The sequence below is a fragment of the Gallinula chloropus genome (assembly GCF_964237585.1).
Source record: "Gallinula chloropus genome assembly, chromosome: 12".
Taxonomy (NCBI): Eukaryota; Metazoa; Chordata; class Aves; order Gruiformes; family Rallidae; genus Gallinula; species Gallinula chloropus.
The window spans coordinates 14,997,586-15,009,056 of NC_140097.1; the positions used below are offsets into that span (position 1 = coordinate 14,997,586).

General features: G+C 53.4%; 1 protein-coding gene across 2 annotated transcripts in view; it reads left to right on the forward strand.

Annotated features, from left to right (window-relative positions):
• Positions 1-11,379, forward strand: part of MTMR14 (myotubularin related protein 14) — a gene marked incomplete at its 5' end in the record, with an annotated part of 32,796 nt that extends 21,417 nt beyond the window's left edge. Inside the window, 2 exons of one of the 2 annotated variants that reach the window (XM_084269797.1) lie at positions 7,729-7,884; positions 11,014-11,379. In XM_084269797.1, coding sequence (XP_084125923.1) covers positions 7,729-7,884; positions 11,014-11,191 — 334 coding nt within the window. In that variant the 3' untranslated portion in view covers positions 11,192-11,379. The remainder of the gene's footprint in view (positions 1-7,728; positions 7,885-11,013) is intronic. The other variant, XM_084269798.1, reaches the window with a different exon arrangement.
• Between the last annotated feature and the right edge of the window lie 92 nt (positions 11,380-11,471).

Sequence of the window (11,471 nt, forward strand, 5' to 3'; positions counted from 1 at the left end):
GAGAAGCAAGGAACCATGCCGATAACAGCTGGGAGCCTGTTCTGCCTGTCCTCAGCGCATGCCTCAACACCACGAGCTCTGGCACCTCCGCATCCTGCATGCTCGGAGTGCACAGCACTTTCTCTGTCAGATGCATCCAGAGGGGGTTGAAATGGCTGTGCTGTGTGGGGGAGGCAGCCTCTCAAACCAAGCACACCTCACTCTACATCTATCCTGTCCCCTTTTCTGCGTTCTGACCTTCCTCACACTGCAAGGGTGGAAAACTTCTGGGTGCTGGTGGCTTGCAGAGGTGGACTCTGCGGGGAGCAAGCTGTGAGCGTTGTGCTGGCACCAAGGATTTTGCCCAGAAGGTTGCTTGTTCCCGCTGGGCAACCGAGGAATGGGGACCCTGGGCCTGAGCCTAATCTCATGCCATAACAGGGGATATTCTGGCACCCTTCTGGAGTCTGATGCTGTGGTAGAGCAGAGCAGTGAGCAAAGCTGGGGAAGAAAGGACAGAGCCTGTGGAGCAAACACCATGTGTTTAGGCCGACAGGGGATAAAGAAGCTCTTAGATAAGAGGTTGCTGTTAACAGCATCAAACGCTTGTGTAGTCTCTGCAGGTTTTCTGATGAGTCTTTTTCTAGTGATTCCCTTCAGAAACAGCCACCAGCTAAATTTTAGTGTTCTCTCATCACAAGGAAAATGAAATGACGAACAAGTAAAGCATTGAAAATTTATAAGACTTTCTTACCAAGTTTCTTGATTCCAGAGGAAAATCACTGTCTGACAGTTTTCATAAACGATGCTAACTGTTCTCCATGGCGAAAGATCAGTAGGATGGGTTTGAGTTGTTGCAGGGGCCCACCTCTACATTCTCTGCAAGATGAAACAAATCTCCCAAGAAGAGAAGAAAATACTGTAGAGAAAACAGCTTGTCTTGAGGGGCTGCTTTTGTTCACGACAGCAGTGCCACAGTTCCTGTGTGTGGTCTCGTGCCATTCCCAAGACCTAACAGGCTGTTCAGCACTGGGCTGGTAGCGAGCTTGCAACAGTGATCTGGACAAAGTGGTCTCTGAGCCAGACTCTGCTCCATGAGAGTGAAGAATAGAAACAGAGTAGGCAGAAGAGCACCGTGGAATGGAACTGAACACGCAGTCTGTGGGATTTGCGTGCCAGGGGCTCAGTGTTGGTAAAGCCAGCAATTGCTTCCTCTGGCTGTGCCTGGTTGAGATGTCTGGGAGCTTTAGGATGATTAGTGCAGAACCACATCCTCGGGTCTCAAGGCAGCAGGCAGGTGCGGTGGGGAAGCTTGTTACTTCCAGGTGGGGAGGCTTTTGCCTATGCCCAGTAAATGTCCCTGAGAGGGAGTTGCAGTATGCTGCCTTTGTAAGAGGTAAATGCTCTGAATTCCACTATAAACATTTTTCTAACCTTTATGATAGCTTCTGCTATGGCACAAAGTCTTTGTAACCCTTCAGCACAGCAAGGTCATAGCAGCCGCTCCTGATCCTTGTTGACTTTGTGAACGAGGCACTGTGAATCATAGAATGGTCTGGGTTGGAAGGGACCCTAAGGATCATAGAGTTCCAACCCCCCTGCCACAGGCAGGGCCACCAACCTCCAGGCCTGGATCTACCAGTGAAGGGCTGGGCTAGGAAAAGGTACCTGATGGGGAAAGTGGGTAAAAGGAGAGCAAACGCCTTTTATGGCCTGGAAGCAAGGGGACAGGAGAAAGGGAATCAGTTGTGAAGCCAAAGTGGTGAAATCAGCTGCACAGAAAGATGGTTAACCTGCTGCACTCATGCTGGGTGGAGAATGTACAGCTGTGTGCTCTGGTGTTGCCTGGGATTGCCCTGCTTCTCTGTGTGAAGACCCTGCAGGGAAGGGGTGGGATTGCCAAGGCAATGGCTGAACTGAGCTTCTCTTTCAAACCAAGTCTTCTGGCACGTTTGTGCTTCTTTGCCTCCTAGTCCGTTGTCAGATCAGTCAGACTGTGCCCTGCCTGTCTTCCCTGGGGTAACACTGTTAACAGCTTTGCTGGGACTTGAACAGCATGTTGCCGTGTCACACACTGACATGGCAACGTTTTGGGACCTGAATGTGGTGTGTTTTCTCCAGAGAGAGGGGTTATGTTGCTCTGCTTGGCTTTGGTCTCTCTGTTTGGACTATGTTAGGCCACATTTGTCCGGTGAGCTCCATGCAGGTAACAGGTATCACAGTACCTTTGGCCACCATTTCCCATCCTGAAGGAAAGGATGAGTCCTGCATTGGGAGGGGGAGGAGTGTTATCTTTGATGGAAGGAGGAGGTAAATTCTGTCACTTCGATCCCTGAAAGCTGGAGCACAGAGACTGATCAGGATGCCAAAAATACCTTTATCTCCACAATGCTGCTGGCAGGTTAACACCCAAGGCTTTTAAAATGAAGAAACCACTGTCCTCGACTTCCTGATCCTCTGGTTGTGTGGCCATAGCAACAAAGCACTTAACCACTGCAGCAGCACTTGAGGAAAAATGGTTGCTTGTAAAATGCCAGCAGGCACCCTCCAGGTAGTTCAGGTAAACAGCCCCATCCGGCTGGCAGGCAGGCAGGGGAGCTCCAGAGGGATTGTGAAGACAAGCCAGCAGAGAGCTGAGCAGGGCCTGACACAGAAACTGGGGTGTCCTGAAGGAAGGTGTCAGCTGTTGGGAGCCAAGTCCCTCTTATGGCAGGGCCATGTCAGCAGTCTGCTGCTGACACTGCCTCACCAAGCCATCTTGAGTCCTGCTCTGATCCAGAGGTCCTGGGTACCTGTAAATCCCGGGATGGTTTTTGATAGGCAAAGCAATACAAAGGCAAAGTCGTAGCAGTCTTTCTAGCTCATGGTGAGATCACATCAGCTGAGGGCTGATGAGGATCCTGCATAGGCTATTTGCAGGGTGGTACAAGGTGCTGCTTGTTACACAAACTGAGAGCTCCAAGTATGGCAGGTAGTGTGCATTCAGGTACCCTGCAAGCGAGTGGGTAGCAGCTTCCAACTCATGTCCTGTGTTTGCATTTGATACTAATAGCCAAAGCATGCCATGACACTGCAGAAAACCCCTCTATCTGTGTGAGGGATTTAGCGTGTGTACACATAGCACTAATGTGGATTAGCAGCTGGATAATCTTTGATTGGATGTGCTTTTGCTAAGTCAATTAAACAAACCCCAAAGTGCTGTGATCTGAAGAGTCAAGATCTGCAGGAGTTAAATCGTGGATGATCTGCTTTGGTCAACAGCCACAGAGATCTCCCTCCCTTAGAGGGCTGCAGATGGTTCAGCTGTGGGTCTGGAGGGAGCAGAGTGAGCTCAGAGAAGCTGCTGTGCCTTGGCTTTGGGCGTTTTGTTGATAGCGACAAGGCTGCACGTGGACCATGTGTCTCGCTCCCACCTGGCTTGAAAGCTGTGCCTGCGATGTGACAGCTTGGGATAGCAGCCACAGCAGGATGGGAATTATTTACAGGAATGTTTTCTGGAATGATTGCACAGCTATGCCACAAGACTGGCTTGATGGCCAGCACATGACTGTGCTGCAGTCAGACGGCTGTGCTCGCAGAGGACCGGGCTCAGGCTGTTATGGCACTGACACAGCCTGTAGATCGCAGCCAAGGCTCAGCACAGCTCTCTGCCAGGTATCCCTTGCCAACACTTCCCACGCAAAGGTGGGAAGGGCTGCCCTTTCCTCCAGGTTGCCACAATCTGCCTGTGTGTACAGTACCTACTTAACACTTCGATTTGAGGCACGGAGCATATGCTGGCAAACGAGCTGCTTCCCAGAGCCCTGGGTGTGTAGAAACACGGCGGGTGGGCGGGGGCAGCGCCGTGCAGGATGAGAGCCTCGCTGCTGGCGCTTGGCGCTCATCTCGGTTACGTATTGAGGGAAGGAGCCCTGACTGTTGCTCTGCCTCCGGTATTGGCTCTTCTCTGGTAGGTGAGTGTCCGTGTGCTGTGAAGTACTTTGTCTTGTGCAGCATGTTGCATGGGAAGCACTGACCTATTTACAGGGAGCTGTTTCAGGCTAGGAGTTGCCAGTTTACGGCCTGCTAGAGGTCCTTCCTTGTGTGAAGGAACAGCTTGCAGCTCATCTCTGTTTTGCTAATCTAATTTTGTCAATCTTGCACTTTTGAGGGAGTTCTTCCCACTCGTGGACCTGAAGAGGTGGGTGTGTGAAGCTCACTTTCATTCTCTTTCTGTCTGCCATTAGATGTCTGTGGCAGAGACAGTGACTTGAAGACCTGCTGTATCTCATCTCCCCTAACCATGTCAGCTTTCTGTAGTCACCCGGCTCCTTCCCAAGACCCTCCGCGCTGTTCACACAGCTGGTCAGCCTCTGACATGGCTGTAATGCATTCCAAATGTGTTCTTACAGGCATGAGGACTGGGCCTGGTGTCCCAGCAGCCCCAACTCTGGGAGCCTCCCTGAAGCCTTCTTGGGGCTTCTGCAGCAAAAGTTTACAAGGGGTCTTCAAGGGTAGAAGTAACAGGAAGACTTTCACCTCTGGCATTGACTGGATTGCACTGGCATGCAGTCACCTTAAAGATCTAGTTTTGGTCTCAAGCCAAGCTCAGCTTTTAAGAGGCTCTGCTGCCTTTGCAGTGCCAACATGAGATTCCTTGTGCCACACCTTCCCTGCCTGTCTGGCCCAGTCTTGGCCCCTGATGTCTCCCAAGGCTGTTCAAGATGCTTGTGGGTTGTGATGTTTCTTCCTTTGGGAAGGTATTTGGGCTAGAGGGGAAAGTCTGCCACAGTGTCTCAGTTCTGCTGGCTGGGCTCAGAGATCTAAGCCAGGAGAGACAGATGACCTGGACTTGTTGCAGAGTCAGTCAGTTTATTCAATTAATCGACAGGTGTTTATTCTGCTGCCTGGAGGTGAAAGAGAGAGAGAATTGGCTGCCTTGAGCTCTCAGACTCCTGTGCTATTAGGTTAGATGTAACTCGACTAATTCCTAGCTACCTGGAGCAGCCTGACAGCGAGGAGCAGTGCCTGTTCAGCACTGATAGACCCAGGCATGGTACCTCTGGGGTCTCTGCTTTGGGATCAAGTTCCCCATTGCTGCAGGTGGACCTAAAACTCAGGCGGAGCCATGGGAGCACGTGGCCCTCTTTGCAGGAGCAGTCACAGAGCCGTGTTCCCTGCACACCTCCACTTCTCTGCAGGGTGGCCAGTGCTGAGATGGGCTTGCCCTGTTCGCGTGATGTTTCAGCATTGCCAAGTCTGCGTGGCTGCTTGACAGGGTCAGGGACCCCTGGAGGGGTTAGAGAACCACCAAGAGTCAGTCTTGCAGGAGGTAAATGATACTTTTATCAGCTTGTCCAAGAAAGGATTCAAGAGGTGACTTGATCCACCTTCAAGACATGGTGTAAGATCAGTCTAACCCTAGCTGACAACCATGGAAGGTGACCAGCAGCTGGAAGCTGAGGCCACACACCCAACACAGGAAACGATTTTCTGCTCCCCACCTTTAGCACAGACTCATCTGATGTGTGGTTGATAATGCTGGAGAGAGGGGAGGGACACTTTTACTGTCCATGGTGCCGTGGTTCATGTCTTGCTCCTTCACTGGCCATGTGGGCAGAGTCCTTTAGGCAGGCTCTGACACTATACTCTCCCTTGATGAGAACAGCAGAGCTCTTCTTGGTTCTCCTCCCTTGGAGACCCTGCTATAGCTCAAGCCCTTCTCTCCCATCCAAATTTACCTTCTTCAAAACTTTTGTTTCTGCCTGGCCCCAAACATGTCCTCTCTTCTGCAGCTCATGACTCTTTTTTTTTTTTTTTTTCTTGATAGCAATGATGCATTGGAGAGCTCTTACCTGCTCTAGCTCAGACCCTTTCCCCTGTGTGTGACACTCCTATTTTTCCTGCCTGGCTGTGCTTGCTGTGTTCTCAGGGAGGTGACACCATTCCCTTCCCTCTGTACTGAAGCTGTGCTCCTCTGTGCCTCTCCTATGCTTCTCCCTGGCTTCCTGCACTGTCCCTGACGTGCTTCCAGCATGGCATCATGCTCTGGCCCTAAACACTCTCCCTGCTCTCCTCCTCCACGCTGCCTTCCTCAGCTTTTATCTTCCAGAGGCAGGGAGAGGGGATAGCTGTTGCTGAAGATCCACTCCCTTTATGAATTCCTTGCATCCCAGGGAAGGTTATCCCTGGCTGATCTCCAAAAGGTCTTTCTAAGAGTATATGCTGCAGTTCTGCTTTCAGTGGCGTGCCCTCGTTCCCGCTGCAGCATTGCGTGCTCTAGGAAAAAAGCCCCTTCCAAGGAGGAGTTTATGCTCAGCACCTCCCTGAACCTCAGCTCCTCAAGCAGCCAGAAAACGAGAGCTATACAGGGCAGTCAAAGCTCTGCTCTTCCCATTACCTGCTGTGATGTCCTCCTGGAGCCTGGATTTCCAAACATTGGTGTTACCCCCAAACTGCAGCTGCAGGAGCGTCAGCACTGTGATGGGAAGCTGACATTCAAGGAGCTGTGTGACTTCCCCTTCTCTGCTTGTGCAGCCAGCTCAGGACCACATTTCAGACTTCTCAAACATGGCCACATCGATTGGGCTGGTTAAATGGCAGGCTTGGAATTAGAGAGAGATTGCAAATAGGTTTCCTGCTGTGCATCTTCCCCCACCCTCGCCTTCCAGTCTCACGGAGGTCCTTCTTGCTGTGGGAGATCCTGTCTTTCTAGCTGTTCTCCTGGTCTCTTGGGGAGCAGCTGCAGTGCGCCACTGCTATTCTTAGCTGTGAAGACAGTGTGCAAGTACCTGGCCCAGCAGAGCTGGAGCTGGTGCGCTGCTCTCTGCCCAGCAGATCTCAGATAAATTATCCAGAAGATCTTGGTAGTGTGTAATTGGGTAGCTCTGCCACAGGCTGTGCTTCCAGCTATGTACGCTCTGCTGTGCAGCGGGGCACAGTAATTGCTTGCTCCCTGGAAGCCAGGAGCTCTGGGTTTGTCTCAAGTGATTGTGCTGCCTTTGAGATTTCGGAGGGACTCCTCCGATTCACTTATCAGATTTCATGCTTCCTCCTTTCCTGGTGGGAGGCTGCATGCATCAAACAATCATCCTCCTTTGGCTGTTTTTCCTGTCCTAAAGATGTTTTGCCACCTGGCTTCTGGCGCAGTCCATCCTTCTGACACAGGAATTAAAAGATCTTCAGATGCTGGGGGAGGCGTGCCCTGGGGTGTCTTGAGCAGTGACTGTCTCTGTTCAGATCTGGAGTTAATGCCTTAGGAGTGATCTGCTTTCTAACGGCTGCTGGACACAGGATCTCTAAGTTTTCTTCAACACTAACCAATTCACAGCCTTGATTCTCTTTCGGGCCTTGCTGCTGCCCTGGGATGTGCTAACAGCTACAACAAGCAACAGGGGATGCCCCTCACGCAGCACAGCATCCACATCCGCGAGGAATTCGGGGCAGGACGGTGCCGTTGCATCTCGCTAACAGGTTTCACAGTTCTGCATGGCCATCTGCTGCTCGCTGGCTCTGTCCCGTCCGGCTCCCGGTGTGCTCCTGCTGCTCTGTCAGCCCGAGGCAGCTTGGCTCTCCCTTCGCTTTCAAAGGAACGGCTTGGCCTGGGGCCCAGGCAGAGCTGCATGTTGCACCCTGGTCCCTGAGTGTCGAAGCTGTTGGCAGAGGCGCTGCTGGCGGCCAGCCCGGCGGGTCCCTGGCACCGGTGTTAGCGACAGGCATGTGGCTGAATGACCTGACTGATCGCGCCGTCTCCCTCTCTCTCTGCCCCAGATCGGCCGACCATTCTCTGCCCGGATCTTCCGTTTCCACAGACTTTGGCAGCTGGCAGATGGTGACAGGGTGTGGCAGTATTCGGGAGCAGGCAATCCTGAGCGCAGACGCCTCTCTCCCTTGCAGCTTCCCGGATGAGTTCCCTAGCACTTGCCTGTAAGTGTCTCACACACAGGATCTCTCCTTGGGTCTCTCGCCTGGCTGCGAGCACTGGAACTTTGTCACCCAGGCACTTTCGAAGAAGCCTGGGAGCGCATAACAAGCTGTCCCCTCTTCCCTCCTTTGATGCTTTTCATCCACAGATTCAGTCACTGAGTGCTCTTTGCTGAACTCTGAAAGAAACCAGCATCATCTCTGCCTAATGGCGGGGGGGCACTTTGCTCTCCGTAGGAAGAAGAGGCTTTTCTCTCTTCCCTGAAGACACAGAATTTGGGCATAATTGAGTGCATTTGAGGATGCGTGCTTGTCAGGGCAGGACTTGTAACCCAGATTCTCTTGCTTTTGGATCTTGCTCGTTTCTGTCTTCCTGCTGGGGTCAGATCCTTGCTGCAGTAATACAGGGGCTTTCCATCACCCCGATTTTTGTCTGCCCATTTTGCGAGTGCTTTGCTGGGCCAGTGCACAGCAGCAGAGACCCTGCATCCTTCTGCATCCTGCCATGTAAAATGGCTGGGAGGCAAATGTTCCTCCCTAGATAGAAAGTCACCTCTGTGGGAGCTTGAAAGATGGGAGATGAGCTTTTATTGCTGTTAGAAGAGAACCTTGGCTTGTGCCTTCAGGCTGCAAACTCTTGACCAGGAAACTGAAATGGCAGATGAGGGGCTGCCGCTAGCTAGCTGTGCTAGAGTTGCGCTGCCAAACACTCACAGTCTCTTAGCAAGGGGTGAGTACGTGCTTTGGAGGCAGAGGGCAAGCGACATGAAAACCAACATCTCCTGTGAGACAGGCTAGCTGCCCTGGCTCGCCTTCTGCTGTGGCTGTGCGCTGCACAGCTGAGCAGAGCAGCTGCTCCCGAGTTATGATTAAGCCACAAGACCCATGAATTGGCAGATTGAAGAATTGCGAGGGATGTCGGACATGGCCTGGCTGGGATTTGCTCTCCTCCTTTCACAAGGACGTGCTGTGCCGCTTCTGTAGTTGTGTGGAGGTAGTTAAAGGAGTAGACGGGACTGAAGGACGGGTGGCTGAAGTAGTGACTGCTTTAAGGTGCACTGAACCTGGCAGTGTTTGGTGTCTGCTGATTACCGGAAAGTTGTTGCTGCCCTTGGAGCTGGATCTAAGGTCAGACTAGGGAATTCAGTAGAGGGAAACACCATGTGAACTTGAGCTCTGAATCTGTTGGTGCTGAGACCATAGGCTCAGGTGGTTTGGAGTCTAGCTGCTTAGGACAGCTGGGTTCAGAGGGAGGGGAACAGCAGTGGCATTTCTTCCTTGGGTGCACAGCAGACACGCTGTGGGTGCTGGGACCAGGCGTTGTTTGGAAGGGATGAAGAGTTCCCAAGGATGTTGTGTTGAGCTTGACCCAGGACCTCAGCTCCCTGCTCTGCATCATCTCTGTTTGCGCAGGAGCCCGTTGCGGTTTTATCCCAGTTTTTTCACAGCCCAGCACAGTACAAGTTTTTGAAGAATTCCATTTGAGTTCCCACTTTACATAGCTGGCAGCAGCTCGATGAAGGTACGCTTTTCACAGCCCACTTCTTGTGCTTGTGTGGGGCTTGTCAGGGCTTACTCTGAGCTGGGGCTTTGACAGCCTCCTCTCATCCTGCACCCCAAGCTGCAGACGAGCGGGCAGGCTGTAGGAAGTGTAGTGGGGCAGAGCATTTGGCAAGGAAGTGCAACCTGCCTCCCTGGATGAAGTGCTCAGAGTGCAACGGTGCAGCCAGTGTGCAGGGCTTGGTGTTGGGCAGCAGCCACCTGCTTCACCCTGCACCTTGGAGTCTCTTGGATCGCGAAAGCAAGATAGATATCTCAATACAAACCCTGCCCCACAAAGAGGTGCGAGAGCCAGCAGACACGGGACCTGACTGCTGCACGACCTCACTTACCTCGGTGTGTGACATTTAAGATCACTGTACTTGGGTGCAAGTAAGTCCTGCTTTCATGCAGCTTATTTTTAATGCTAGCAGGTTTGCGAGTTCCACATCCTAATTAGGTTGCCAAAAAAGCATCTTTTTAATGTGTTTAGATACGTTGCCTTTTTCCTTTGCCCTCTGGCTTCTCTTTATTATCAGACACTGTAAACAGCGGCCTGGTTGGCTGCCTCGGCATCGCTTGCTGTTTATAGGCCTCCCACCATATCCTCTTGCTGCTGTTTCCGGACCGAAGCTGTTGGCTGTGGGTGGTTAACGCTTCCATTCAAATGAGCTGTGCCAATTTATAGCCAGCCCAGGCGCTGGAGAGATTAAAGAGAATTTTTTATGGGGAAGGTTCGCGCTGTGCCCTTGGAGTGACCTTTGAGGAGCGTCTTATTCTCTCTGGGAACCGCCAGCACGTTGCAGGAGCACACAGCAAGGACCATTTCAGGCTGGAGTGCTTGGAACAGCTGCCTCTGGACCCTAGTCTTGCTTTTCTCTGCTACCTCTGCTGAATTATCACCTTCCCTCCTCTCTCTTCTCCCCCACCCCTCACCAGGTGCGTCGATCAGCTGGAGAGGAGAGCAGGTCCCGGGGGTAGCAGTGCCCTACTCTGCGTGCAGCCCTCCTGCTTCCAGAGAGCTGTGCCGGGGAGCAGAAGTAAAACACTGCTCAGCCCTTCTCTTTCCATGGTGGCAGCAGTCCTTGGGGTTTTTGTCACCTTGTCTGCCCCCTGTCATCCCCCTTTCCCCAAAGCTCTCTGGTCTGAAGCCAGGGGAAGTGAGGGACAGGCACCAATAGGGTGAAAGTGACTGTCCAGGCATGGCACGTCTGTGAAGGCTGTGCAACGAGGGGAGGGAGCTGGGCCAGGGGCTGATCTCATCCAGCACGTGCTTGCCGAAAGCAGCACTTTCTTTATGAACTGTGGCTGTGGGAGAAACTTGGGGTGTGGGGAGGAGGTGGTGAAGGGGAGACCGAGGGGAAGAGCAGCAGTCTAGGCTGCATAGGCACCATGGGAGTGTGCTGGGTTAGGCTGGGCAAGGAGTCAGCAGTACCAGCTGCTCTAGTTGGAATTTCTTGGGGTGCTGCCTCTGCCACTGGAGCCAGCTGAGCCCCCGCCCCAGCTATGTGGCCAGCCTCCTGCTCCACTTTCAGGAGCAGGGATGGGGAGAGAGGTGGCTGCAGGTACTGACCTCTCCCTTCTCTCTTGTAGGCTGGTGTCAGCGAGCGACCGTGAGTCCCGGCTGGAGGAAGTGCGTTCTGCCTTTCTGGCCAGCTACAGCCGGACCATTGGCCTGAAGGCCGTGCCCCCCAGCCCCTCGGGGGCCATCGGCGGCCTCCTGGAGCAGTTCGTGCGGGGCGTGGGACTGAGAGGCAGCAGCACGCTCTAAGCATGGCCTTCCCCAACGGCTGCCTGGAGAACCAGGACCTGGCGAGTCCCCCCTCTGTGGCCAAGCTGGGCCCCCATTCCTGGTGCGGGCACCTGTGGCACCCGATGCCCACTGCCGGCCACCCCTGCCTGGGGCTGGGGGAGCACGGGGTGCTCCGCGGCGTCTCTGCAGTAAAGACACCCGACCTGTGCCCTCCTTTGCCTCCTGTCTGGGCTGCGGGTGGGGGGGCGGGCAGCAGGGCTGAGCCGGGGGCGGCGGGAGCTGCTCTGCCGGGGGCGCC